Source organism: Muscardinus avellanarius (genome assembly GCF_963383645.1).
Source record: "Muscardinus avellanarius genome assembly, chromosome: 7".
Lineage (NCBI taxonomy): Eukaryota > Metazoa > Chordata > Mammalia > Rodentia > Gliridae > Muscardinus > Muscardinus avellanarius.
In genome coordinates this window covers 1,808,433-1,835,823 of record NC_137793.1, presented here as the reverse complement: position 1 = coordinate 1,835,823, position 27,391 = coordinate 1,808,433, and the positions used below count along the sequence as shown (strand labels likewise).

General features: G+C 49.2%; 1 protein-coding gene across 1 annotated transcript; it reads right to left on the bottom strand.

Annotated features, from left to right (window-relative positions):
- Positions 1 to 1,700: 1,700 nt before the first annotated feature.
- Positions 1,701 to 16,645, bottom strand: SKP1 (S-phase kinase associated protein 1; the record flags this gene model as incomplete). Its single annotated transcript, XM_080698192.1, has 5 exons — positions 1,701 to 1,769; positions 2,265 to 2,405; positions 4,260 to 4,403; positions 6,626 to 6,699; positions 16,549 to 16,645. The coding sequence occupies 5 exons, from the start codon at positions 16,643 to 16,645 to the stop codon at positions 1,734 to 1,736; spliced, it is 492 nt and encodes a 163-aa protein (XP_080554318.1). The 3' UTR covers positions 1,701 to 1,733.
- Between the last annotated feature and the right edge of the window lie 10,746 nt (positions 16,646 to 27,391).

Below are 27,391 nucleotides of genomic sequence, written 5' to 3'. Positions count from 1 at the left end.
CACCCGACACTCAGGCCACGCCAGGGGCTGGAAGGTTCAAAGGTCACCACCAGCAACCTGGCGTGGCGGTAAACACCTGAGTTCAGTCCCTGGTACCAAAATAAAGAGCAGTAGACTTGGGAGGCAGAATTGCTTGAAACCGGAGTCTGAGATATCCCTGGGCAACAAAGACCCATTTTTAAAACTTCCAAGCCGGGTATGGTGGCGCACACTTGCAAATTAGTGAGACCGTTTCCAAATAAAGTAGAAAATAGAGCCCCTGGGTTCCACCTTCAGTACCACAAAATAAACAAATAAAAATTTAAAATTTAAAAAAAAAAAAAGGTCGGAATGGTGGTGCACACCTGTAATCCCAGCATCCAGGAGGCTGAGATCTGAGGATCGCGGTTCACGGACAGCCTCAGCTGCTTAGTGAGGCCCTTTGCAACTCAGTGAGACCCGGTTTCAAAAAAAAATAAAAAATAGGGCAGGGGGTGTAGCTCAGAGGTCAAATGCCTCTGGGTTCCATCCCCAGGCCTGCCAAAAGTATATAAATAAATAAAATGTGAATATCATGTTATCCCAAAGACTGCAAAGACAGGCTATAGGGTAGATATGACCCCTTACATAGATTGCTACTTTGGGTAGAGAATATAAACGGGAATTATGCCAGACCGTATTAGATTTGATGGGCTTGAAACAAATAAAAGCAGGTCACTATCAAAGGATAACTTGCACCAAAAGAGCTCACAGTAATGTGGGAAGAACACAGTAAAATTACACATGGACCCAGACAATAAGATTACTGGGGGAGAAAGAAGAAAGAAGGGATATAAGCAGGAAAGGACACAACAGTCAGGACTGGCGAGCCTCAAGCCGCCAGGGAGCCGGCCACAGCAGGGCCGGTCAGAGGACAGTCGTCAACAGGACACACCCAACCCACAGAGCACGCTGTGGCTGCCTCCCGCGGGACTGGCTTTATTCAGTATCTTGCACTCACGTGGATGCGTTCTGGGTTTCGCCACAATTTTAATGTTGAGGTCAAATTACGTTTTACATGCAAGAAGTGTCAACAGTCTCCCTACATGGAACACTGACCACAGAAAATGCCATACCACATGCAGGGAGTGTCTTTTAAATGGGAAGCTCACAACCGTCCAGTCACCTCTCACAAACCACAGCGGGGTAGCGCCGGCATCAAGGCAGCACGTCCAAGCTAGAAGACGGAGGAGGAATCGTGCTCGGGTCCATCCGAGGGCCCTGCTCCATCCGGGCCAGTCAACACCAGTGCAGCTCGCCCGGGCGCCGAGGCGTCCCGGCGAACCCCGCCGCAGCTACTTCAAGCAGCCTTTCCCAGTTTCCAACTTGTGAGGAAAGGTAATATTTTGTTAATTCTATTCAGAAAACTTTTTGCAAGTTGCAAGTTGTTTTATTTACAATGTCAACTTTTAAAGGCTCACTAAAGTTAACTGGACAATAAGCTAGGTAGAAGTCGCTTCACAAAGGAGGGAAAGCCCAAAATGCCACTTTCTACAGAGAACCCACAGTTCAGTGTTTATTTGGAGTAAAGAAAAAAGGAACTTTCGCTCACTAGAAGAAATTCAGCCATAGGTTTGGACTCTGTACTCGAACTACACATGCAGTGAGGACGCAAGGATGCGGGGCGGCTGGGGCCGCTGCGTTTGCTGCCACCGACATTATAAACAGCAACTAGTATTCGGAGCGACCCTCGGGGTGTTAGTGTCAGGCACGCGTCACTTCTCTTCACACCACTGGTTCTCTTTGCGGACCTGGAGGAAGAGACAGGCGTCAGGAAGCCCTTGAGTCTCCCTGCGACCCGAAGTCTGTCCAGCCTGAGGACGGACAGGCTGCGAGCGCTTCCCATCGCCACCCCACCCGGCCTTCACTCTGCCCTGAGAAACTATCAAGAAAGCCAGGGCAAGTGGCAGTCAGGGGTCCAGCCATCCCGCTGCCGCAGCAAACCCGCCACTCACGCCTCCCCGGTCACCAGGCTGCTCCAAGGGCCCCGCTGCCGCTCAGCCCTGGCCTGCTCTGCTCAGCCTCGAGCAGAAACCTGCCAAAGGTCCCAGGGGCTAAACAGCAACAGCGAGCTCGTACGAAGGAGCGTCTTTCGTTCCACACCATTTTTCTTACGCTCATAAAAGCACAGCGGCACTCAAGTGCTGGCTCCGAGCAGGAAGAGCGCGACGGGAAGCGGACGGCGCCCACACCCAAGCCCAGGGCTGGGCCCGGCGCGGAGGCTCAGCGTGTTCCGCGCTGCCTACCTGGGCCTCCTCTTCCTCGGTGAAGTCGTTCTTGATGTTGAAGGTCTTGCGGATCTCCTCGGGAGTCTTCCCCTTGATCATGTTGGCCACAGTCTTGCACGTAACATCGAGCAGACCTTTGATGTCCAAGTAGTTTGCAGCCTATGAGACAAAGCTGGCTTCATTAAAGTACGCAAAGGTGTTTCAAAGCAAATCAGAGTCTGGGGCTCGATCCACATCCGCTTAGGCTCGAAACGCTCCTGAATTTTAAGGCACTTCTACTCCTCAACGACTCACTTTGACTTTAATTTCATCTTTCACTAGTTCCTTAAGGTGGCAGCTTGCTCAGAGACTTAAACTTTGTTTATAATATACAAGTATTAGTGCTAACTAAATCCCTTTAAGTAGGGCTTTAGCTGTAGCCTCCAGACTTTAAGTGTTTTATGTCTACTCAGTTCAAAATACTTTTCTAATTTTTTGAATATTCCTTTGACCTGTAAGTTACTTGGAAATGTACTATTTGCAGATTTTTCAAAATATCTTCCTCTTACTGATTTCTAATTTAATTCTAATGAGCTTAAAGAACAATCTCTGTATGACTTAAACCCTTATAAGAATTTTTTTTGGGGGTCTGGGGATGGAACCCAGGGGCATTTGACCTCCGAGCTACAGCCCCTGCCCTATTTTTTTATTCTTTATTTTGAGACAGGGTCTCACTGAGTTGCAGAGGCCTCACTAAGTAGCTGAGGCTGTCCGCGAACTGCGATCCTCCTCTCTCAGCCTCCGAATGCTGGGATCACAAGAGTGCGCCACCACGCCCGGCTCTTTATAAGATTTTTTATTGGCCCAAAACATACTCCATCTTAACAGGAACAATACAGTCCTGCTGTGGTTGATGTAATGTTCCACAGGTACCAACTGAGCCAGACATGGCGGCCATGCCTATGAATACCAGTACTTGACAGGCTCAGACACAAGGACGCTCAAGGCTGACCTCAGCAGCTCAGTGAGACTGCTTCAAAATAAAAAAATAAAAAGGGTTGTGTGGCTTGGAGGCAGGGGGATTCACTCCCCAGAATCCCCTGTCCCAAATAGTGTTGTTCAAGTCTTCTATGTCCTTATTAATTTTCTATGTGTTCAACTAATAATTAGGAAACAGGCGTTTCTCAGTAACTTCTACGAGTGCACATTAGCTGTTTTACTCTGAACTTTCGCTCCTGGGTGGCAAGTTTTATAAGGTCTACCTCGCTTACTGAATCCACCCATCACTGACTTGGTCTCCCAAATGTGAATGTCACTCTGGCTTCCCGCTGACAGTGTTAGCATGCTTTCCATCTGACCTCACGGAGCCTCTGCACTTGAAGTGGCTTCTTCTAGACAGCAGGGCTGAGTCAGGCTTTTTCTTTCTTTCTCTCTTTCTTTTTTTGCAGTAATGGGAATCGAACCCAGGGTCATTCTACCTCTGAGCTACACCCCTAGCCCAATTTTTTATCCTTTATTTTGAAACATGGTCTCACAAAGTTGTGGAGGACCTAAGTAGCTGAGGCTGGCTGCAAACCTGCGATCCTCCTGTCCCAGCCTCCCAAATACTGGAATTACAAGCATACACTGCCACGCTGGTCTGAGTCATGCATTTTAATCTGATCTGACAGCTCTCGCCTTTTAACAGGTGTTTGGACCATTTAATATGATTAATAATAGCATGTGGATTTAACACGTGGCTGATGTCAGCTCAAAGAGTACAGAAATTCAGTATCAAAGAATCTAGCAAGCAGGGCTTGGTGGCCCATGCCGGAAACACATACTTGGGAGGCTGAGGCAGGAGGCTGCAGGTTTGAACCTAGTCTCAGCAACTTGAGCTGTTACGTAGTAGGAAATAAAAGGGCTGGGGGTGTAGCTTGGAGATACAACACCTGTGGGTTCAATCCCCAGTACCAAGAGAGCATTCAGCAAATTCACCTCTACAGGAAGTGGCAAGGCTCTGGACTAGAATGATCCTGCAGCCTGAGAACATACCAGAATCAGTTCAAAGAGCGTCCCCTGGTCCACTTTGAGGAACTCCTGGTCCCAGACGGGGATGTCGTCCGTGCGCTTCTCTTTGTTCTCGTCGTCCTCAGGGGGAGGGGGGTCGTCCTTGTGGTGGGTGCACCACTGGATAACCTGTAACAAAGCAGGCTCAGTTCTCTGGCTCTCCACTCTGGAATGTCGCTCCTGCACTGTGAAAACAACTGAAGGTCTACTTGAAGGACAGGTTAAGAGCCAAGCTTGAGAAGCAAAATGAAGCCTGAAAATCTTCAAAATCCTAAAAGGTGGAAAATCTTACTAGATAAAAATAAACCAAGCCAGTTGTCATGGCACATGTCTGTAACCCCAGTACTTGGGAGGCTGAAACAGGAAGATCACAGGTTCAAGGACAGCCTGTGTAGCTCAGAGATAGAATGCCTCTGGGTTCAATCCTCAGTATCACAAAAAGAAAAAAGAAAAAAAGAAAGAAAGAAAAACCCAGAGAAATTGGTTAAAGAGCCAGGCGTTAGCCAGGCGTGGTGGCGCACGCTTGTAATCCCTGCGCTTGGGAGGCTGAGACAGGAGGATCGTGCAGGTTCAAAGCCAGCCTCAGCTACTTAGTGAGGCTCTCAGCAACTTAGTGAGACCCTGTTTCCAAATAAAATATAAAATAGGTCTGGGAGTATAGCTAGGAGGTAAGAAAGCCTCTGAGTTCCACCCCCAGTACCACCAAAAAAAAAAAAAAAAAAAAGAGCCAGGCATGGTGGCACACAACACTTGTAATTCCAGTACTTGAGAGGCTGAGACAGGAGGATCACAGTTCATGGATAGCCTCAGCTACTACTTAATGAGGCCCTTTGCAACTCAGTGAGACCCTGTTTCAAAATAAAGAATAAAAAAAATAGGGCTAGCCGGGCGTGGTGGTGCACGCTTGTAATCCCAGCATTCGGGAGGCTGAGACAGGAGGACGCGGTTCAAGGACAGCCTCAGCTACCTAATGAGGCCCTTTGCAACTTAGTGAGACCCTGTTTCAAAATAAAGAATAAAAAACAGGGCAGGGGGTGTAGCTCGGAGATCGAATGCCCCTGGATTCCAGCCCCAGACCTGCACACACACACAAAAAGGGCTGAGGGTATAACTAAAGGTAGAATTCCCCTGGGTTCCATCCCTAGTGAAGGAAGGAAGGAAGGAAGGAAGGAAGTAAAAAATATACATACAGGCAAGTAACAAAAGAAATCTGAATGCTCAAACACAGCTTCACAAATGCAAAATAACACTATAATCAGATAGTATTCTAGACTAGAAAGTAAACTGATACCACTTGATGGTAACAGTGTAAAAGAACCCTTAATTCTTCTACCCTTAATTCAAACCCTCAATTCAATGTATAAATCGGTCTAATTCCTTTGACAACTAATCTAGGGCTATCTAATAAAACCAAATATGTGCATCACATTAAAACCCAGCAATTTTAAATACTCCAGACATATGCATCAGACCCCATGTGTAAGACAAAGCAAGAAAAATCAGTATGATCTCTTGGCAGGGAATGAATACATCATGAAGTTTTCCAGTAGCCAGTTTATGTGTACCAGCATCAAGACTAAAATCAATCAATACTAGCTGGGGTGGTGGTGGTGCACATTTGTAATCCCAGTACTTGAGAGGCTGGGACTGGAGGAGTGCAGGTTCAAGGACAGCTTCAGCAAATATTGAGACCATGTTTCAAAATTAAATTCTTAAAGGCTGGGGGTATAGCTCAGAGGTAGGATGCTCTAGGTTCAATCCCTGTGTGACAAAAATACATACATACATACATGCATGGAAACAGGGTCTCTTAAGCCAGCGCGGCTGCCTTCGGACCTATGAGATCCTCCTGTCTCCGCCTCCCAAGCACAGGGATTACAAGCGTGCGCCACCACGCCCAGCAATTTTTTTTTTTTAAACAGATCTCATCAAATCACTAAGTAGCAGAGGCTGGCCATAAACCTGTGATCCTCTTATCTCAGCCTCCCAAGTACTGGGATTACAAGTGTGTGCCACCATTCCAGGCTTAAAGCCAAGTTCGTTATCAAGTTTAAGTGTCCCAACTCTGACAAACCTGTCAAGACTTTACCAAGTGCTGCTCAGTGGTACAGCAGGTACTTGGCATGCTTGAGGCTGTGGGTTCAGTAATTAGCACCAAGAAAAATATTTTTTTCTTTAAACCTTACCTTTCACCAGGCATGCTGAAACAGGAGGACCGCACAGGTTCAAAGCCAGCCTCAGCTACTTAGTGAGGCTCTCAGCAACTTAGTGAGACCCTGTTTCCAAATAAAGTATAAAATAGGTCTGGGGTGTAGCCCTGAGGTAGAAAGTACCACAAAAATAAATCTTACCTTTTTTAATATTGCTGCATTAACATTTGGTAGAGGAACTGGGTCATCATCTCCTTCATCATCCATCCCCAAATCTAAGAAAACCAGAAGAGAGAAGCCATTATTTCATAACCCCATTATAATATACCATCTGGGCTATGTCTCAAAAAACATGTCTGAAAGAAAATAAAAAGTATTTTAAAAGCATTTAAAGGCCGGGGTGGTGGCGCATGCTTGTCATCCCCGCGCTCGGGAGGCAGAGACAGGAGGATTGCGCAGGTTCGAAGCCAGCCGCGCACGCTGGCTTAGTAGACCCTGTTTCCAAATAAAAATGTAAAAACAGGTCTGGGAGTATAGCCCGGAGGTAGAAGGGCTTCCAGGAACCTCAGTACCACCAATAAATAAATAAATAAATAAATAAATAAATAAATAAATAAATAAATGCATTTAAAATTGATGCTTCCTGACAATGGACTCACAAACCACCCAAAACTATATATAAAATTATGTGAATAGTATAAGAATATACAGAGAGTACTTCATTAGAAAAGTGATTTCCTAAGAGGGCTTTAACGGAAATTGATCTAAGTTGGACAGCCACCTTATTCTTTGTACTTTTACTCTTTAGACCATGTTCTCTAAATGGACTGCATTTACAGGTAAAACAATGAAAAGTTTTACAAGTAAGAAAATTACAACTTATTCACATCCACTTATTCACACACGTTTCACAGGTCACACAGCAACTGGCAAAACAGGGCAGGCAGTCCATACACACAGGTGTGAGCTCTATTTGAGGGCGCGCGTGCGTGCGTGCGTGCGTGTGTGTGTGCTGGGGTGGAAGCCAGGGCTTTCTACCATGTGTGTGTGTGTGTGTGTGGGGGGGTGCTATTTGAGGGTGTGTGTGTGGTGCTGGGGTGGAACCCGGGGGCTTTCTACCTCCAGGCTATACTCCCAGACCTACTTTATACTTTATTTGGAAACGGGGTCTCACTAAGTTGCTGAGAGCCTCACTATGTAGCCGAGGCTGACTTCAAACCCACACAATTCTGTCTCCGCCTCCTAAGCGCTGGGATTACAAGCGTGCGCCACCACGCCTGGCTAAGGTTGTGTGTGTGAGAGTGTGAGTATGTGTGTGTGTGTGTGTGTGTGTGTGTGTGTGTGTGTGTGTGTGTGTGTTACTGGGAATGGAACCCAGGAGCATTCTATCTCCAAGCTACACCCCAACTCTATTTTTTTCTTTATTTTGAAACTGGGTCTGAGTTGCAAAGGGCCGCACTAAGTAGCTGAGGCTGGCCATAAATAAACCTGTAATCCTGCCTCAGCCTCCTGCTACAGGGATTACCAATATGCGCCACCACGCTGGGCTTTGTTAAGGTTTTTAAAAAGCTACGTAAGCCGGGTGTGGTGGCACACGCTTGTAATCCCAGCGCTCGGGAGGCTGAGACAGGAGGAGCACACGGGTTCGAAGCCAGCCTCAGCAACTTAGTGAGACCCTGTTTCAAAATAAAATATAAAAAAAGGTCTGGGAGGATAGCCCGGAGGTAGAAAACCTCTGGGTTCCACCCCCAGTACCACCAAAAAAAAAAAAATAATAATAATAAATAAATAAATAAATAAATAAATAAAATAGGTGTGAGAGTGAAGCCTGGAGGTAGAAGGGTTTCCAGGAACCCCGGTACCACCCCAAAACAAAACAAAACAAAAAAGCAAGCTATGTAGGAAAAGGTTAACAAAATAATGTATAAGCACCTTTATACATTTGTCTGTAACAGCTCCAGAAAGACACTTAAATAACTGTTAAATGGACTGGTGAGGCGATGCAGGTTTGTAACTCCAATACTTGGGAGGGTGAGACAGGAGGATCACAGGCTCAGCTAGCCTCAGCTACTTACTGAGGCCCTTCTCAACTTAGTAAAATAAGAATAATCGGACAGTGTCCACCGCAGGAGCTGTCCTAACAGTGGAGAGGTGGCGATGAACTCAGAGCACAGGGAGCTATTCAACTGGAGAACTCTCCCTGCTGAGCTGTCACCGTACGATCCTCAGAGGCAGAACACTTGCAGGAGGATGCCCCGCGGAGGGGCTGCCCGAGGCCCTTCCACCAGGAGGCCGAGCAGGAGCGCCACTTGAACCAGGATCCCTAGGCCAACTCAGACAACATAACATTTGGTCTCAAAAGCAAATTAAAAACACCGAGGAATGCAGTCTTAGTAGGCCGGGGAGCAAGAGGAGCAGAGGAGATTAAGTAAGGGGCCAGACAGCACTGGAGCGCTGCCCGTATCAATACGGGAGAACCGAGAGAAGACCGAGAGAAGAGGGACGTTAACTATGGGTTCCGAGGCATCCAGGAACAGAGGCCAGCGTGGATGAAGTTTGTAGACAGAAGGTAGGAAGGCGTGGTGGCGCACGCTTGTCATCCCAGCATCGGGAGGCCGAGGCCAGAGGATCACAGTTCACAGACAGCTTCAGCTACTTAATGAGGCCCTGTCTCAAAATAAATAAAAACATAGGGTAGGGGGTATAGCTCGGAGGTCAAATACCCCTGGGTTCCACCCCTAGACCTGCAAAAAACAAAAACAAAAACAAAAAATAAAACATAGGGCTGAGGTATATAGTTCGGTGGTAGAATGTCCCTGGGTTCCATCCCCAGTACAGCAAGCAAGCAAGCAAGCAAGAAATCAATCAATCAATCAATCAATCAATCAATCAATGAATGCCAGGCATGGTGGTGCACTCTTGTAATCCCAGTACTTGGGAGGCTGAGACAGGAGGATCGAACAGGTTCAAAGCCAGCCTTAGCTACTTAGTGAGGCTCTCAGCAACTTAGTGAGACCCGTTTCCAAATAAATTAGAAAATAGGTCTGCAGTATAGCGCAGAGGTAGGAAGTCTCTGGGTTCCACACCCAGTACCCCCCCACACACAAAATATATATAGGGCTGAGGTGGAGCTTGGAGGTAGAATGCTGCTGGGTTCCACCCCCAGTATCGCAAAAATAAATAAATTATAAATAGGGTTGGGGGAGGTAGTTCGCAGATAGATTATTTCTGGGTTCAACCCCCCAGTACCACAAAATAAATAGTTAAGGGGGGGGGGATGAACAAGAAGACTATTGCAGAAATTGTTTTTGTACTGAGAATCAAACCAGGGACCCAGGGACATTCTACCTCTGAGCTACACGCCTAACCCCCTTCTGAAACGCAGTCTATGCTCTGCGGCTGGCCTCAAATCTGACCCTCCTGAATCACTTTTAGGAAGAGGCAACTGAGTGTTGTAGTTTCACAAACTCGAGTATCTTAGATAATCAAGAGTGGGCATATACAGAAGTCTAGAAATCAAAAGAAAATAGCAGAATTGTACATTACGTTTGGGATTGCAGATTCCAAGCCAGCCTCAGCAACTTCAAGGTGGAGTACCCGTGTTCAATCCCCAGTATGGCCCCCCAAAAAAAGACCAGATCCAAAGCCTTTCGGTCAGTCTGTCACCCTAGACAAACGTATTCACTCATTTCCCCTCCTCTTCACACCAAACACCTGACCCTGATCCCACCTCAGAATTAAGTAAAACTTCAAAATGCCACTTGTTTTTCTTAAGCAAGTACAAAATAAATTATATATATGTAATAGGTACAAGCGATTGAACCCAGGGGCACTCTACCTCCTAGCTATACCTCCAGACCTCTCCCACCCTTTCTTTGCAGAACTGGGGGTGGAACCCAGGGACATTGTACCTCAGAGCTACACCTGCAGCCCTATTTCTTATTCTTTACTTTGAAACAGGATCTCATTGAGTTGCAAAGGGCCTCACTAAGTAGCTGAGGCTGGCCATGAACCCAGATCCTCCTATCTCACAAGTGTGCAACCACCACACCTGGACATCCATACATCCATCTATCTATTGTGGCACTGAAGGTGCAACCCAGGGGCTTTTCTACCTCCGGGCTATACTCCCAGACCTATTTTATACTTTATTTGGAAACAGGGTCTCACTAAGTTGCCGAGAGCCTCAGTAAGTAGCTGAGGCTGGCTTCGAACCTGTGCGATCCTCCTGTCTCAGCCTCCCAAACTCAAGGATTACAAGCGTGCGCCACCACGCCCGGCTGTTTTTTATTTTTAAACAGGGTCACCCAGGCATGTTGTGCACATTAATAAACCCAGTACTAGGGAGGGTGAGACAGAAAGATCACAACAGGTTCAAAGCTGGCCTCAGCAACTTAAGTGAGGTTCTCAGCAACCTATTGAGACTCTTTCCAAATAGGAAATAAGATAGGGCAGAAAGTGGAGCTGAGGTGGAATGCCTCGGGTTCAATCCCCAGCACCAATTAAAAAAAAAAAAAAAAAGGTCTTGCTAAGTTGCTGAGGCTATCTTTGAACCTTTCATGGTCTTAGCCCCCAAGAAATGAGATTACAAGCACGCACCAACACACCTATTTATGAATTTTTTTTTTTTTTTTTGCGGGTCTGGGGATGGAACCCAGGGGCACTTGACCTCCAAGCTACACCCCCTGCCCTATTTTTAATTCTTTATTTTGAAACCGGGTCTCACTGAGCTGCAGGGGGCCTCACTAAGTAGCTGAGGCTGTCCGCGAACCGCGATCCTCCGGTCTCAGCCTCCCGAATGCTGGATTACAAGTGTGCGCCACCACGCCTGGCTATGAAATATTTTTAATTAAAAAGAGAAGCTGGCTGCCAGGAGTGGTGGCACACGCTTGTAATTCCAGCATTCAGAAGGCTGAGACCAGTGGATTGCGGTTTGCGGACAGCTTCAGCTACTCAGTGAGGCCCTGTTTCAAAATAAATAATAATTAGGGCAGGGGGTGTACCTCGGAGGTCGAATGCCCCTGGGTTCCATTCCCAGACCCACACACACAAAAAAGGGAAGCTGGGTAGGTTCAAGACCAGCCTCAGCAGCTGAGCAAGACTCTAACCCAGCGAGGTCCTGTTTCAAAACCAAAAATAAAAATAAGTACGGGTGTAATTTTGAGGTCGAACAACTCTGGGTTTAATCCCAAGTACAAAAAAAAAAAAAAAAAAAGTCCAGGCATGTTGGCACATGGTTGTAATCCCAGCATTCAGGAGGCAGAGACTGGAGGACTGAGATTCGTGAAGAGCCTCAGCTACTTAGGGAGGCCCTTTGCAACTCAGTGAGACCTTGTTTTGAAAATATAAAGACTAAAAAAAATAGGGCTGGAGGTGTAACTCGGAAGAACAATGCCCCGGGTTCCATCACGGGTACCGAAGAGGGGGAAAAAAGCCGAGCGTGGTGACGCACACTTTGTAATCTCAGCACTTGGGAGGCTGGGACAGGAGGTCAGACATGTTTGAAGCCAGCCTCAGCTACTCAGTGAGGCTCTCAGCAACTTAGTGAGATCTTGTTTCCAAATAAAACATAAAATAGGTCTGGGAGTATAGCCTGGAAATAGACCCTGGGTTCCACCCCTAGTACCACACACACACAAATAAATTAATTACATAAAATGCCTGTCTGTGGTAAACAACAGAGAAGGCCAGCTTTTTAGCCCCAAATGCTATTTAGAAGACGATGGAGTCTTACTAAAATTGAGATCCCAGGACTGTGAAGGCCTTCTCCAGCTCCATGAAGCCTAGAATTGGAGATTAGACCGAATGCAGAGGTACACATAACAGTCACCGCCTTAAGCTCTTTAGTTTCAAGGGCTTCTAAAGACAACTGTATCCCAATACCACACCCCACACCTGAACAATGAGTTGGTACACATGGCACATGCCAAGATTTTCACTTCTGATTGTCCTATGATTAAAAAGGATTATTCTGTTTTCTAAGTCGCATGAAACTCGAGCCAGACACACTGCAGATGCAAAACAAGGAAAGCAGTCAGTTGCCAAATTCAAGACTCCGGTTCTCAAGAGGCTAGCATCCTGTAAAAGCCACTGGGACTTGAGATAAAGCCACTCAGCTCGGATTCCCAAGGGCTGCGGAGGGAAATAACTATTTCAGAACTATCTGGCTGTTGCTATCAGTCCACTGGCTTCAGTGATCAAAGCTGGTATGGAAAACCTTCAAGGAGCCCTATGTTCTCAAAACTGGCAAATGTTCTTTGAAGCGCACAGGACAGATTGGTGTGTCAGGCAACAAGATGAAATAAAGAACACTTTCATTGCGAAAGCAAGTACCAGGCAGCAATGCTACTATCAGTTTCTACATCTTCCAGAGAAAGCCTTCCTACCTGTCTTTAGACGCGGGGATTGCGTTCACTCTCAGTGACACTCCATACTTGAGTCAACGGCAGCAGAGGGACAGTGACTGTGGGGTGTACCAAGGGGCTCACAAGGGTCACAAACGTGATGTGCGTACAGAGGCGTCTAGGATCCAGGCTGCAAGTGCCATGTGACTGGTGCCAACTAAAAGACTCCTAGGTTCAGCTTCTCAGAAATCTGAAGCCCCTCGCTCAGGGACTGAAGACACCTGCTGTGACTGGCTTCTGGACTACCACACTTAAGGAGGATCGATCTGCTGGAGTCCCCTACCTTACCAACTAGTAGCACAAGCACCCAGCTGCCACTCTCGTCGCCCAGAAACCACCCCTCCTTCAACAAGCCCACTCCACCGGCTCTAACTCTCATTTCTACTTTTCTGTCCTTCTCTATACATATTGGCATTGAACCCAGGGGCCCTCAACCACTGAGCCACACCCCCAGCCATCCCCCCACAGGGGAGTGTGTTTGTGTGTGAGGGAGGGGCAGTGGGGGAGAGAGACAGACGGACAGACACACAGATACTGGGGATGGGCCCAGGGACATTCTACCTCCTTGCTACAGCACCATCCCTTTTGATTTTGTTTGGAAACGGTCTTGCTATGTTGCTGAAAGCCTTACTATGCTAGTGAGGCTGTCCTCAAACCTGTGGTCCTCCTGTCTCAGCCTCCCAAGGACTGGGATTACTGTGCCACCACACCCGGGTCCCTTTTATTTTCCACTGAGACCTGGCTTTGACTTTGGCAATCCTCCTGTCTCAGCCTCCTAAGTACTAAGATTATAGGCACAAGCTACCATGTCGTCTCTGATGACATTTTGTGTGTGTGTGGTAGTGAGGATTGAACCCAAGAGCATTCTAACCATGTGCTATATTTTATTTTTTACTTTGTACTGGGGATTAAATCCAGAAGCTTTCCACCTCCAACATGATTTTACTTATTTGGAAACAGGGTCTCACTAGGTTGCTGAGAGCCTTGCAAAATTGCTGAGGCTGGCTTTGACCTTCCTCTGTCTCAGTCTCCCGAGTACTGGGATTACAGACATAAGTTACCATGTCCAGCTCTAACTTTTATATTCTTAACACCCAAACCCTGTGCTAACCTCATCTTCTAGCGTTATATCCCATAACTTACCATACAGAGCAAGTCCATCTCTAGAAGTCTACAACCCAAAACCAAGACTAACAGACTTAAAGGAACCTGTTCACACGCAGTCATTCTCTTCTCCATTCCCCGCCTCCCTCCCTCTCCCTCTCCCTCTCCCTCTCAGTACTGGGGATGGAACCCAGGGGCATTCTACCTCTGAGCTACACCCCAGCCTTATTTTTTCTTTTCTTTTTCTTTTTGGCAGTACTAGGGATAGAACCCAGGGGCATGCTATCTGAGCAACACCCTTAGCCCTGTTTTTTATTTTTCTACAGTACCAGGGCTGGAACCCAGGGGTATTGCACCTCCAAGCTACATACCCAGTCCTATTTTTAAAATTCTGTTTTTATATTTGAATCAGTGTCTCACTGAATTGCAAAGGACCTTGCTAAGTAGCTGAGGCTGTCTTTGCAGTTCAGTGAGATGCTGTTTCAAATATAAAAAAAGTTAAAAAAAAATAGGGTTGGGGTTGTAGCTTGGAGGTAGAATGCCCCTAGGGTCAATCCCCAGCACTGCAAAAAGAAAAAAAAGAAAAAACAGGTCTCACTAAGTGGCTGAGGCCTCACTAAGGTAGCTGACTGGCCTCAAACTCACAATCTTCCTGTCTCAGCATCCCAAGTACTGAGATTACGAGTGTGCGCCAGCACACCTGGCTTCCATTCCTCTTAGGTTGGCTTAAAGCTTTGACTACAGTATCACAATGCCATCTCTCTCTATTTTTTTTTTTTTTGGTGGTTCTGGGGATTGAGCCCGGGGGCATTCTACCTCTGAGCTACACCCCCAGACCTACTTTATTTTTGTTTTAAAACAGGGTCTTGCCGGGCGTGGTGGCGCCCGCTTGTCATCCCCACGCTTGGGAAGCTGAGACAGGAGGATCGCACAAGTTTGAAGCCAGCCTCAGCTACTTAAGCTCTCGGCAACTTAGTGAGACTGTTTCCAAATAAATTATAAAATAGGGCTGGGGTCTAGCCCAGAGGTAGAGAAGCCCATGGGTTCCACCCCCAGTACCACACACCCACCCACCCACTCACCCACACACATAGGATCTCATTGGACTAAAAACCTTACTTACTGAGGCTGTCCTTGAACCTGCAATTCTCTTATCTCAGCCTCCCAAGTACTGGGATTACAAGCAAGCACCACCAGGCCTGGCTGAAACTGAAGATTTAATTGAAGTGTGTTGGAGCAGAGATGGCATTGTGAGACAGGAGGGTTGTAGGTTCAGAACCAGCCTCAGGAAGTAGTGAGGCTCTCATCGATTAGTGAGACCTGATTCCAAATAAATACAAAAATCAGGCCAGGCTGGGCGTGGTGGGCACGCTTGTCATCCCATGCTTGGGAGGCTGAGACAGGAGGATCCCACAGGTTTGAAGCCAGCCTCAGCTACTGAGTGAGGCTCTTAGCAACATAGTGAAACCCTGTTTCCAAAAGTATAAAAATAGGTCTGGGAGTGTAACCCAGAGGTAGAAAGCCTCTGCGTTCCACCCCCAGTACCACCAAAAAAAAAAAAAAAAAAAAAAGGCAGGCTGGAGGTGTAGTTCAACGGTAAATGTCTCTGGGTACAATTGCCAATGCACCCCCCCAACAAGCTTCAATTTTATTTTTCCCTAATTAGTCCTGTCTACCTCAAAAAAATTTTCCCAAACATCCTAATTTTACTAGTTTTGAAATATCGCCTCACTCACACTATACACTGAAGTCTTTCCAAAAGTCTAAAGAATTCATCACCCAAAACCCCCCCAGCACCACCAGCACACAATTTCATGGCTTTGTGTAGTGTCTGGCTCCTCTCCTAGGATAAATTCTTCAATGGCAAAGATCACATCTCAGTCTTTTGAGCAGCACACTGCTGGTGTGCTTTGCACATAACCCTCTATTCATTACCGGCTACAGCTCTTCCTAAGTAAACAGCCCTCGAACTGCAGCATTAAAGAACCCTCGCTACTACTAAGTTTTCTCCTCCATCAACTTTAGCATCTGACTTGCGGCCCACACCCTGGTCCGGCGCCCCGCCCACTGGGACCCACACCAACTAGCAGGGTCCGAAGTCTCAGGACCTGCTCTCGCCCCATCTGCTGGGCCACATGTCTGCTTTCACTATTTCAGAGGAATTACAAAACATGAAATAGAGAGCTTGTTTTAAAGAAGAAAAGGGGGGAAAAAGCCATCTGCCCAACTTCCGGGCGTTAGAGCTTACCACCTTCATCAGGCACGGTGCTCTATTTAGCGAGACCACCCTTTCCCAAGGCTTCAATTTTTCCATTAGAATTTGTGAATCCAAATTTACTTGAAACAGAATATGGGTCTGACACTTGTACTTCAGTCTTTATTATGCTTACGAGGCGTTTACCCATTTAATAGAGACAATTAATTTTTTAAACAATTTAGATAAAACGGAAAGGATGATCTGAGTCAGAACACAGCATTTCTATGTTCAAGAAAAAAAAAAAAGGACTACCCTTCCACATTCTTAAGCTTTACGACAGACTGTGGCTCATATAGTTCAGTGTCCACAGCAATCCCAGATTACACAATCCTCCTACACAGGGTTTCTTGTCAACTCACCTTCTAACATGGTCTTGATCGTCACAGATTGTTTGGCAATTTCTACATCAACTTCAAATATCTCTCCATCAGAACTCTGCAACTTAATTGAAGGCATCTGAAAGGTGTATTGAATGCAAAATGTCAGAGATACTGCTTCTACATGACATTTCATTAATTACAGTGTCAGGAAACTCATTAGCTATAACTCAAAAGAACCTACACAGTACCTAACCCTGCAAAACACTGTGGTATGTAGTTCTTCACAGGCTAGTCTGTAAGTCTTCTATTTTTTTATTTTATTTTTTTTGGGGTGTGTGTGTGTGTGTGTGTGTGTGTGTGTGTGTGTGTGTGGTACTGGGGGCTCTTCTACCTCCGGGCTATACTCCCAGACCTAGTTTATATTTTATTTGGAAACAGGGTGTAAGTTGCTGAGAGCCTCACTAGCTGAGGCTGGCTTCCAACCTGTGCGATCCTCCTGCCTCAGCCTCCCAGCGCTGGGATTCCAAGCGTGCACCACCACGCCTGGCTCTGTAAGTCTTCTATAATATTTTTTCAAAGTATACCTCCTAGAAACAGAAGATTTTAACATTCACACCGCAGCACTCACTACTAGTATGAGTTTGGGTCGCATTCTAGACTTCTGATGCAGAATGTTTAGAAGAGATATACATACTCACTGTCCGCATGCCTCTCAGCTCCCAGTGACAACCAGCTACTGCATTCCAACAGTTTAGTGCTAAGATTAACCACCTGCACACCCGAGGGAGGCCACTTCAAACTTTAAAAACTACTGATGGTAAGATATCTCCACAGTGAGACCAGCCAGTGAAAAGTGTGTTCAGATACAAGAGTAGGTCAGGGTATGTAGATTAATGTTTAAATGAACACACAGCCATCCATGTACAAGAAAGAGCAGGTGTTAGCGGCTGTGAAGGGCACGCTTGTAATCCCAGCACTGGGGAGGCTGAAACAGGAGGATCTGGGCTCACAGACAGCCTCAGCTACTTCTTGGTGAGGCCCTTTGCAACTCAGTGAGACTGTTTCCAAATAAAAAATAAAAAACAGGGCTGGGGATGTAGCTCGAGAGTAGAATGCCCCTGGGTTCCGTCCCCAGTACCAAACAAAACAAAAACCAGGCGTTAATGCAAGTCCTTAACCTCCATCAGGAGCTAAGTCTCAGGGTCATTTTGATATTTCGTTGATCACTGTCCAGGTGTCCATTTGAGATCTTTGGCAAATCCCCACAATAACCTGTTACTTGCTTCAAAAATGCACATACTGACTCAGATAAATGAGTCATTATGGAAAAAATCTCTCTTAAGTTAAGCAGTTAACCCCAAGGAATCTGAGTTCTGGCAAAACAAAACCAACAAACCACTAAAGCTAAAAGTTCTAGCCAGCATTTTCTTAAGCATCTTCAGATTTGCCCCCAAAGGAGCAGGAATACTTGATCGTGAAGATCCATTCAAAGCCTCTTTAAAATCCACATTGAGCTATTAAAGGTCCATGCTTTGAGATGTTCACAATCCTCCATGTCGGTACTTGCTAATTTGAAATACCATTTAAGCTTCCCAGGTAAGCTGTATTAAAAAGTGCTGTGAATTTTCACAAAAGTGTAGAGTATGGCATTCAAAATATTTATGGCACCCATTTTAGGTTCAAAGACTTAAAATCACTTAGGATAGGATATTCGGCTTTTTTGTGACCATTGTCCCCAGCCTCTAGGCAAACAAACTGTTAAGGGGGAAAAAAGAAAAAGCTAAAGGCATGCTTTACAATCAGGCACTGGAATACCCAGCTCTCATCCATGGAGAGAGCTCACAAACATGTCTGCTTCTCCACATTACTCAGTGCTGGCCAGCAGCGCAGTTGCCCTGCTCAGTGGAGAAATGCCAGAGATGGGACCCTCGCTGTGACCACAAAACACTAAAGTGAGCCGACTTTTAACTGCTCTGTGTTCTTTTGATATTCACAGCACCTGCAGCGAACATTCCAGAACCACAAGGCAAACAGTGCAGTTGATGAACTACTTTAAAGGACAACCACTTTATACTCCCTTGAAGTCACTAAGAACAAAAAAGAAAACGTGCTTAGTCACAGCCAAACTCATGGACTGGGTTGCTCTGAAGGGACCCGGACCTTACTAAATAGCAGGGGTCCCGTCGGCTCCTCTGTAATCCGATGCACTCTGTAATACTACACTTAACGCTCAAAGAGGACTTAGTGTCATACAGAAGTGCAAAAAGAATGCACTAATAACGGAGACGTCTGACTTGACAGGCTCTCAAAACCAGCTCTTGAGGCTCCGGCACCTGGCAGAACCCTCGAGGGCTGCTGTAAAGCGAGCTCTAACTCCCGCTTTACGGGACGCGAAATTCTGGCCGCTCTCAGACCGCGGGGCGGAGGGCTGCGTCGTCTACGACACAAGTACGTTCTGCCCTGGGGCTCGGTAAACGGGCGCGGGCCCGGGCCCCCAGCGCACCCGCTGCGCGGCGGCCTTTCGGGCGCGGCGGCGGCTCCAGGCCGCAGAGGCGAGGCGGAGGGAGGAGGCTGCGACCTGCAGGGCCGCAGTCCGCCCGCAGTCAGGAGGGCCTGGGACGCCGACCCCGGGAGAGGGGAGCCCGGCCCCAGAGACGCCACCACGTCCCCCGGCGGCAGCCCCCGCCGGCCGCCGGCTCCACGCCGCGGGGCCTCCCGCTCGCCGCCTCGGCCCGGCCCGCCTCGGCCCCAGCGCTCCCGCGCGGCCGCCCCAGGCCCAGCCAGGCGCGCGGCCGGCGGCAGGCCCCGGAGCCTCAACGGGTTCCACCCGGCCGAGACCAGCCGGCCGCCGCCCGCCCCCGCGGCCCGCCTCGGGGCGCCGCGGCTACTCACGGTGCGCGGCCTCCGGGATCGCGGGCCCGAGGGTCGGGAGCGGGGCGGCCTGCGGGGAGGCGGGAGAGAGCGGAGGACGAGCCACTCGGCGGCGCCGCGCGGCGTCGGCCTTTATAGCAGCGGGCGCGGGCGCCGAGGACCCCGCCGTGACGTCACGCGCCGGCGGGGCTGCCCGCCGCGATCGCCTGACCCCGGGCGGCGGCCGGGCGGGGCGCGCCGGCCAGAGCGGCGGGAACGCGGCGCGGGGGGGGGGGCGGCGGGCTGCGGGCCGAGGAGGGGCCGCCCCCGCCCCAGAGCGCGGCCCGCTCCCCGAGCCCGCGCCGGCGGCCGCCCCTCCGCGCCGGAAGGGTCTTTCAGGCGGGGGCTGTCCTACGCGCGCGAAGGACCCCGCTCAGAAAGCCTAGAAACAACAAACAAAACGGGCCGTGTGCGTGTGCGTGTGCGTGTGCGTGTGCGTGTGCGTGTGCGTGTGCCTGCCGCCGGGGCGGCCCGCCGCGAGGTCTGCGGGCGCTGTCCCCCGCAGTGAGGCCGGCTCCCGAGGGTTAGGTAGCGGAGCCGGAACCTGGACCTGACTCCAGCCTCCAGCCTCACTGTGGTGTTCTTACCCCTCAAAACTCTAAAAGCTTCCATTTGAAAGGCCTCCGGGCCCAAATAGCCATTCCCCAGAGAAACCTCAAGCCTAGACTTCAAGCGTCCATCTAGCCGGGAGCACCCACGGTTTAAGTAAACATGCGGCCGGGCAAGGAGACGCCTGCGAAACCCTGGCACTGGGGGGCGGAGGCCGGCGCACAGGTCCACGCCAACCTCGGCCTGCGGCCGTTTGGAAACAAAGGAGGGCTGGGGGCGCGGCTCGGAGATGGAAGGTCCCCGGCTCCAAGCCAGACAATAATGACAATTACACGCGCACGGGCCTCACACCCTCTGTCCTGGGGATTGCCGTGCCCCAGGCAGCCAGTGTGCCCCCGAGGCTGTGCTAAGGCCACCCTAGGACGAAGAAGCCGCTCGGGAAGAAAGGGAGACGCCTGAGCCCCCACCGGCCTCCCCGCGGCCAGGGTACGCCCTGCCCTGCCCTGCCCTGCCCTGCGAGGGGACATTACCACCCCCTCCCCCGAGACTAAGGCGCCAGCTCATCTAGCCAGCAGGCGCGTGATGGTATCCCTGACACCAGAAAGACAAAAGACACTTCCACACAGGGCCCCCCAAGAAACCAGAGACCCATGGCGCCTCTAAGATGGGCCTGGGCGGGCCGGCCAAGCGGCTCCTCCGGTTACCAGGTCTTCGGCTGGAGTCGAGGTATCCAGTGTCTGCCAGGTGCCACAGCCGACGGGAGAAGATGAAAGGCGCACAGGTCTCAGGCATTTTATCAGCAGCAGGGCCCTAGCCCTCCACAGCTGCGCCTCAGGCCAGGCCCGCTGGAGCCCCTTCGCTCGCCTGCAAAAAAGGTCACACGGGCGCCTTAAACCCGTGTGCATCCTGAAAACCCACAATACCAGGTCACAGAGCTGCCTGAGGGCCCATCACGGGGCCTGGCAAAAAAGTAGAAATACCTTTTTCCAAATGTCTGAGCACCACTATTAGAATCACATAGAGAAACCTGTTTTTTAAATGGAGACTTGGAGGGGCGTGGTGTGTAATCCCAGCATTCGGGAGGCTGAGGCCGGAGGATCAAGGCCTCAGCTACTTAGGCCCACCGCAACTCAGTGAGACCCGGTTTCAAAATAAAGAATAAGCCAGGCGTGGTGGCGCACGCTTGTAATTCCCGCGCTTGGGAGGCTGAGACTGGAGGATCGCACGGCTCGATGACAGCCTCAGCTACTTAGTGAGGCCCACCGTAACTCAGTGAGACCCTGTTTCCAAATAAAATATAAAAAAGGTCTGGGAGTATAGCCCGGAGGTCAGTACCACCAAAAAATAAAAATAATAATAAAAAATAGGGCAGGAGGCATATAGCTCAGATGTGGAAAGCCCCTGGGTTCCACCCCCAGACCCACAAAAAAAAAAAAAAAGAGGATTAAATGTGTGTGGACAGTCTCAGCAATTTAGCAAGACCCTTAAGACCTTTTGCAACTTAGTAAAATACTGTCTCAAAAAAAAAAAAAAAAAAAGCCAGGTGTACTGGCACACGCTTGTAATCCCAGTACTTGGGAGGCAGAGACAGGAGGATCGCAGATTCACAGTCAGCTTCAGCAACTTTAGACTCTCAGCAACTTAGGGAGACCCTGTTTGAAAATAAAATAGGGCTGGGGTGGCCGGGCGTGGTGGCGCACACTTGTAATCCCCACACTTGGGAGGCGGAGACAGGAGGATCATGCAGGTTCGAAACCAGCCTAGCTGGCTTAAGAGACCCTGTTTACAAATAAAATATAAAATAGGTCTGGGAGTGTAGCCTGGAGGCAGAAGGGTTTCCAGGAACCCCAGTACCACAAAAAAAATAAAATAAAATAATAGGGTTGGGGTGTAGCTTAGAGGCAGAATGTCCCTGGGTTCACTCCTCAGTACCACAAAAAATAAATTACTGGGCGTGGTGGTGCACACTTGTCATCCCAATATTTGGGAGGCTGAGACAGGAGGATCGCTGCTCACGGACAGCCTCAGCTACTTAGGCCATTTGCAATTTAGTGAGACCCTGTTTCAAAATAAAGAATAAAAAAATAGGGCTGGGGGTGCAGCTTGGAGGTAGAATGACCCTGGATTCCACTCCCAGTACCACAAAAAAGTAGATAAATAAATAAATAAAATAGGTCTGGGAGTGTAGCTCAGAGGTAGAATGCCCCTGGGTTCTACCCCTAGTACTGCAAAATAAGTAAACAAACAAATAAATAAATAAATGGCTGGAGATGTATCTCAGAGGTATAATGCCCCTTGGTGAGAGAGAGAGAGAGAGAGAGAGAGAGAGAGAGAGAGAGAGAGAAGGGGAAAGGGAGGGCCAGCGCGCAAGCTATTTGGGTGCTAGGGGTGTATCTTATTAGAGTGCATAGTTACATGCTGAGCATACACAAATCCCCTGGTTCAGTGGCCAGCACCATCCCCCATGGAGATGTAATTTGCTTGTATAGAACACTTAAGTACTCAGGGAAGGCACACAGCCTGTAACCCCAGCACGTAGGAGGCTGAGTCAAGAGGATTGCAGCCTCAAGGCCAGCCTCAATTTAATGAGCCCCTGTTTCAAAATAAAAAATAGAAAGTGCTGGGGTGTAGCTTAAAAGTAAAATGCCCCTGTTTAATCCCCAGAAGAGAGAGAGAGAGAGAGAGAGAGAGAGAGAGGGATTGATTGATTACTGGGCCCAGTCTCAAGCTAGTGAATCTAACTGGCTCTGGGAGTTTTTTTTTTTTTTTTTTGGTGGTACTGGGGTTCCTGGAAGCCCTTCTACCTCCGGGCTACACTCCCACACCTATTTTATACATTTATTTGGAAACAGAGTCTCTTAAAGCAGCGTGGCTGGATTCGAACTTACACGATCCTCCTGTCTCCGCCTTCCAAGCGCAGGGATTACAAGCCTGAGCCACCACGCCCGGCTGATTTTTCTTTTTTTTTCTTTCTTTTTTCTTTTTGGTGGTACTGGGGGTTCCTGGAAGCCTTTCTACCTTCGGGCTACACTCCCAGCCCTATTTTATATCTTTTATTTATTTGGAAACAGGGTCTCTTAAGCCAGCGAGGCTGACTGCGAACCTGTGCGATCCTCCTGTCTCCGCCTCCCAAGCGCAGGATTACAAACTGCGCCACCACGCCCTGCTGATTTTTCTTTTAAACAAGTTTTCCATATATATATTTTTTTTTTTGGGGGGGGGGTCTGGGGATGGGACCTAGAGGCATTTGACCTCTGACCTACACCCCTTGCCCTATTTTTTATTCTTTATTTTGAAACCAGGTCTCACTGAGTTACAGAGGGCCTCACTAAGTAGCTGAGGCTGGCCACCAACCACAATCCTCCAGTCTCAGCCTCCCGAGTGCTGGGATGACAAGTGTGCGCCACCACCCGGCTTCAGCTAATTCTTGAGCCCAGAGTTGAGAAAGTCCGTGGCAGGGCTCCTGCACTGCAGGAGGGAGGCGCAGTTACTCAGAGGTGACCCGGTTAATCCCACTCTTTCTAGACGCTTTCTCAAGCCCCCTTACACAGCCGCGGCTAGGAATGACTGGTCCCACTCATGTATCCATAATGGCCAGCCTGTAACTGAATTTTGGTACCTGCCTCAATTTGCCAAGTCACTGGTCCCCAAATTGGGACAAATCCTTGGAAAGAAGGAAAAAGAAATGCATTGATCCACTAGCATATTGGAGAAGCAATGAACTTAAGAGTTCAGAACCAAACCCTGGATTCTCCCTGGACAAAGGAACCGAGTTCCTTTAAAGAGCCTTCGGCCACACAGGAATGCTATCAAAGGCGCAGTTCTTGTCAAAATGGTCCTTGAGGTGTTCTGTTTTTGTTGTTTTGTTTCTGTAGTACTGGGGTTTGAACCCAGGGCATTCTATCTCCGAGCGACACCCCAGCCCTATTTTTATTCTTTATTTTGAAGCAGGGTTTGAGTTGCAGAGCCCTCGTAAGTAGCTGAGGCTGCCTGCGAACCTGAGACTCAGCCTTCCAAGTACTGGGATTAAAAGTACAAGCATGCGCCACCATGCAGTTTCTTTCTTTTTTTGTGGTACTGGGGATGGAACCCAGGGGCATTCGACCTCTGAGCTACACCCCTGCCCTATTTTTTATTCTTTGAGACAGGGTCTTAGGAAGTTGCAGAGGGCCTCACTAAGCAGCTGAGGCTGTCTGTGAACCGGATCCTCCGGTTCACCTCCGAATGCTGGGATTACAAGCATGTGCCACCACGCCCGGCTCTGCCCTATTTTGAAAGCCTCACTAAGTTGCTAAGGCTGGTGGTGAGCCTGCGGTCCTCCTGCGTCAGCCTCTCAAGTACCGGGATTACAAGTGTGTCCCACCACTCTTGTAATGTGTGCAGCAGGCTCCTTTTGTTTTTTTCAGTACTGGGAGTAGAACCCACGGGCATTCTACCTCTGAGCTATATCCTCAGCCCTATGTTTTATTCTTTATTTTGAAACCGGGTCTCACTGAGTTGCAGAGGGCCTCACTAGGTAGCTGAGGCTGGCTGCGAACCGCGATCCTCCAGGTCTCAGCCTCCCGAATGCTGGGATGACAAGCGTGCGCCACCACACCTGGCCCGGCTTTTTACTCTTTATTTTGAAACAGGTCTCACACAGCTACACTGCCAGCCCTATTTTTTTTTTTTTTTTCAGCCCTGGGGATGGAACTCAGGGACATTTGATCTTTGAGCTAAACCCCCTGCCCAATTTTTTATTCTTTATTTTGAAACAGGGCCTAAGTTGCGGAGGGCTTCACTAAGCCGCTGAGGCTGTCCGTGAACCGCGATCCTCTGGTCTCAGCCTCTTGAATGGTGGGATTACTAGTGTGTGCCACCACGCCCGGCAAGAAAGAGGGTCTCACTGAGTTGCAAAGGGCCTCACTAAATAGCCGAGGCTGTCTGCAAATCACGATCCTCTGGTCTCAGCCTCCTGAATGCTGAGATTACGCCACTATGCCTGGCTCATTATTTTTTTAGAAATAGAGTCTAACTTGTTGAGAGCCTTACTAAATTACTGAGGCTGGTCTTGAACCTGCAATCCTTTTGTCTCAGACTCCCAAATACTGAAAATTACAGGTGTGTACTACCATGCCCGGCTTTATTTTCTTTTGTTTCTTTGAAACAGGGTCTGACTAGGTTGCTGAGAGTCTAAGTTGGGAGGATGGTCTTGAACCTGTGATCCTCCTGTCTCAGCCTCCCAAGCGCTGGGATTGCAAGTGTGCGCCACCATGCCTGGCAAGACCAGTATTAACACCTGGCGAGGGCCGTGCCACAATCCCATTACCTTACAGTAGTACTTTGAGAGGTAAGGGGCCACTGGGGCCTCCACGCCCCAGCAGGCCCCGCCACGCAGCAGGCCGAGCTTCCAGGGGCAAATCCAGCCATCCCAGCAGCCTCACTCCTGAGCCGAAGATGGAAAGGACACAGCTCAGCTGGACATCCTGGCGAGCGCTTGTAATCCCGGACGAGAGAGGCTGAGACAGGAGGATCATGGGTTCAAGCACAGCCTCAGCAATGTAGTGAGACTAAACAACCTAGGGAGGCCCTATTCAAAACAAAAAATAAAGCCGGGCGTGGTGGGCACGCCTGTAGTTCCAGCACTCGGGAGGCTGAGGCAGGAGGACTGTGGTTCACGGCCAGCCTCAGCTACTTAGTGAGGCCCTCCGCAACTCAGTGAGACCCGGTTTCAAAATATAGGGAGGGGGTGTTGCTAGGAGATAGAATGCCCCTGGGTTCCATCCTCAGTACCGCAAAGTAAAAAAAAAAAAAAAAAAAAAATACCAAAAGCCAGGCATGATGGTGGCGCATGCTTGTAATCCTAGTACTTCTGAGACAGAAGGATCGCGGGTTAGCAGCCATCCTTAGCTTCTTAGCGAGGCCCTCGACAACTTAGTGAGAGCCTGTTTCAAAATAAAGAATAGAAAATAGGGCAGGGGGTGTAGCTTGGAGGTAGAATGCCTCTGGGTTCCATCCCCAGTAACGCAATAAATAAATAAATAAATAAATAAATGACAAAAAAAAGACCAAAATGAGTCTAAGGTGAGGGACAGTAGTTATCCTTATTTTTTTATTTTATTTTTGTGTGTGTGGTAGTGGGGGTGGAACCCAGGGGCTTTCTACCTCCGGGCTATCCTCCCAGATCTATTTTATACTTTATTTGGAAACAGGGTCTCACTAAGCTGCTGAGAGCCTAAGTAGCTGAGGCTGGCTTCGAACCTGCGCGATCCTCCTGTCTCAGCCTCCCAAGCGCGGGGATGACAAGCGTGCCCACCACACCTGGCCTGGTAGTCATCCTTATTGATGATGAAGTCTCTGGGATGCTAGACGCTATCTGTCTTGATCCAGGTGAGCCCCACGTGTGTATGCACATATAAAAATTCACTGAGCTGGACATGGTAGGAAAGCTTAGAATCCAGTACTTGGGAGGCTGAGACAGGATCGCGCAGGCTTGCAGCCAGCCTCAGCATATAATGAGACTTCCAGCAACTTACCACCACCTGTTTTTGAATTAAAAAATAGGGCTGGGGATGTATCCTGAAGGTAGAAGGCCCCTGAGTTCCAGTCGCAGCACCCCCCATGCACACTCGCACACACACTCCTCCGCGGTGGGGAAGAAAACCTCTTGGTCTGTGTTTGCACAGCTCAGCCAGGCTTGCCCAGGCCCGAGGTCGCCCAGCCCCAGCCGGCCTTCCTGAGGAGAGGGCCTGACTGCAGCGTGTCTGCACCCTGCTGGGGCGCCGCCATCATCTCCCAGCAACTCCGAGAGGGGGTTCTGGTAGCGCTCCATTCTCCAGCTGAGACTGAAGGCTGGGAAGGGTGCTGAACACACACCAGAGGCCACTGGCAGCACGGGGCCGTGGTGCGGGACCCACGTCTAACAGCACCGAGAGGTCAGAATCTCTTCAGAGCGGACAGCCCACTCTATTCTGCCCCCACCCCAAGAGGAAAGACTCTGGAGTCCGCGGTGCCCGCTGTGCGCCCAGAGCAGCCACGGTGAAGGAATAGGAACGCTTGGTCCTCCAAGAGCTCTACCGGCCGGGCGTGGTGGGCACGCTTGTAATCCCAGCATTTGGGAGGCTGAGACTGGATGATCACGGTTTGAGCACAGCCTCAGCTACTTAGGGAGGCCTTGCAACTCAGTGACACTATTTCAAAATAAAGAATAAAAAATAAGGCTTAGGGTGTAGCTCAGAATTAGAATGCCCCTGGGTTCCATTCCAGTACTGGGGGGGGCGGGGTGTGTGCTCTACCAGCAGCCATGGCTCTGGCCAGCAGGTGGTGCCAGCGGGCGGCGGCTGGCCCCAGAGCGCCCCCTCCCCTCCGGGGCTGAGTCCACAGGCTGCTCCTCCTTTTGCAAGGTGTAGAGACCTGTCCAGAAGGCTGGCCTGGCCATTGAGGC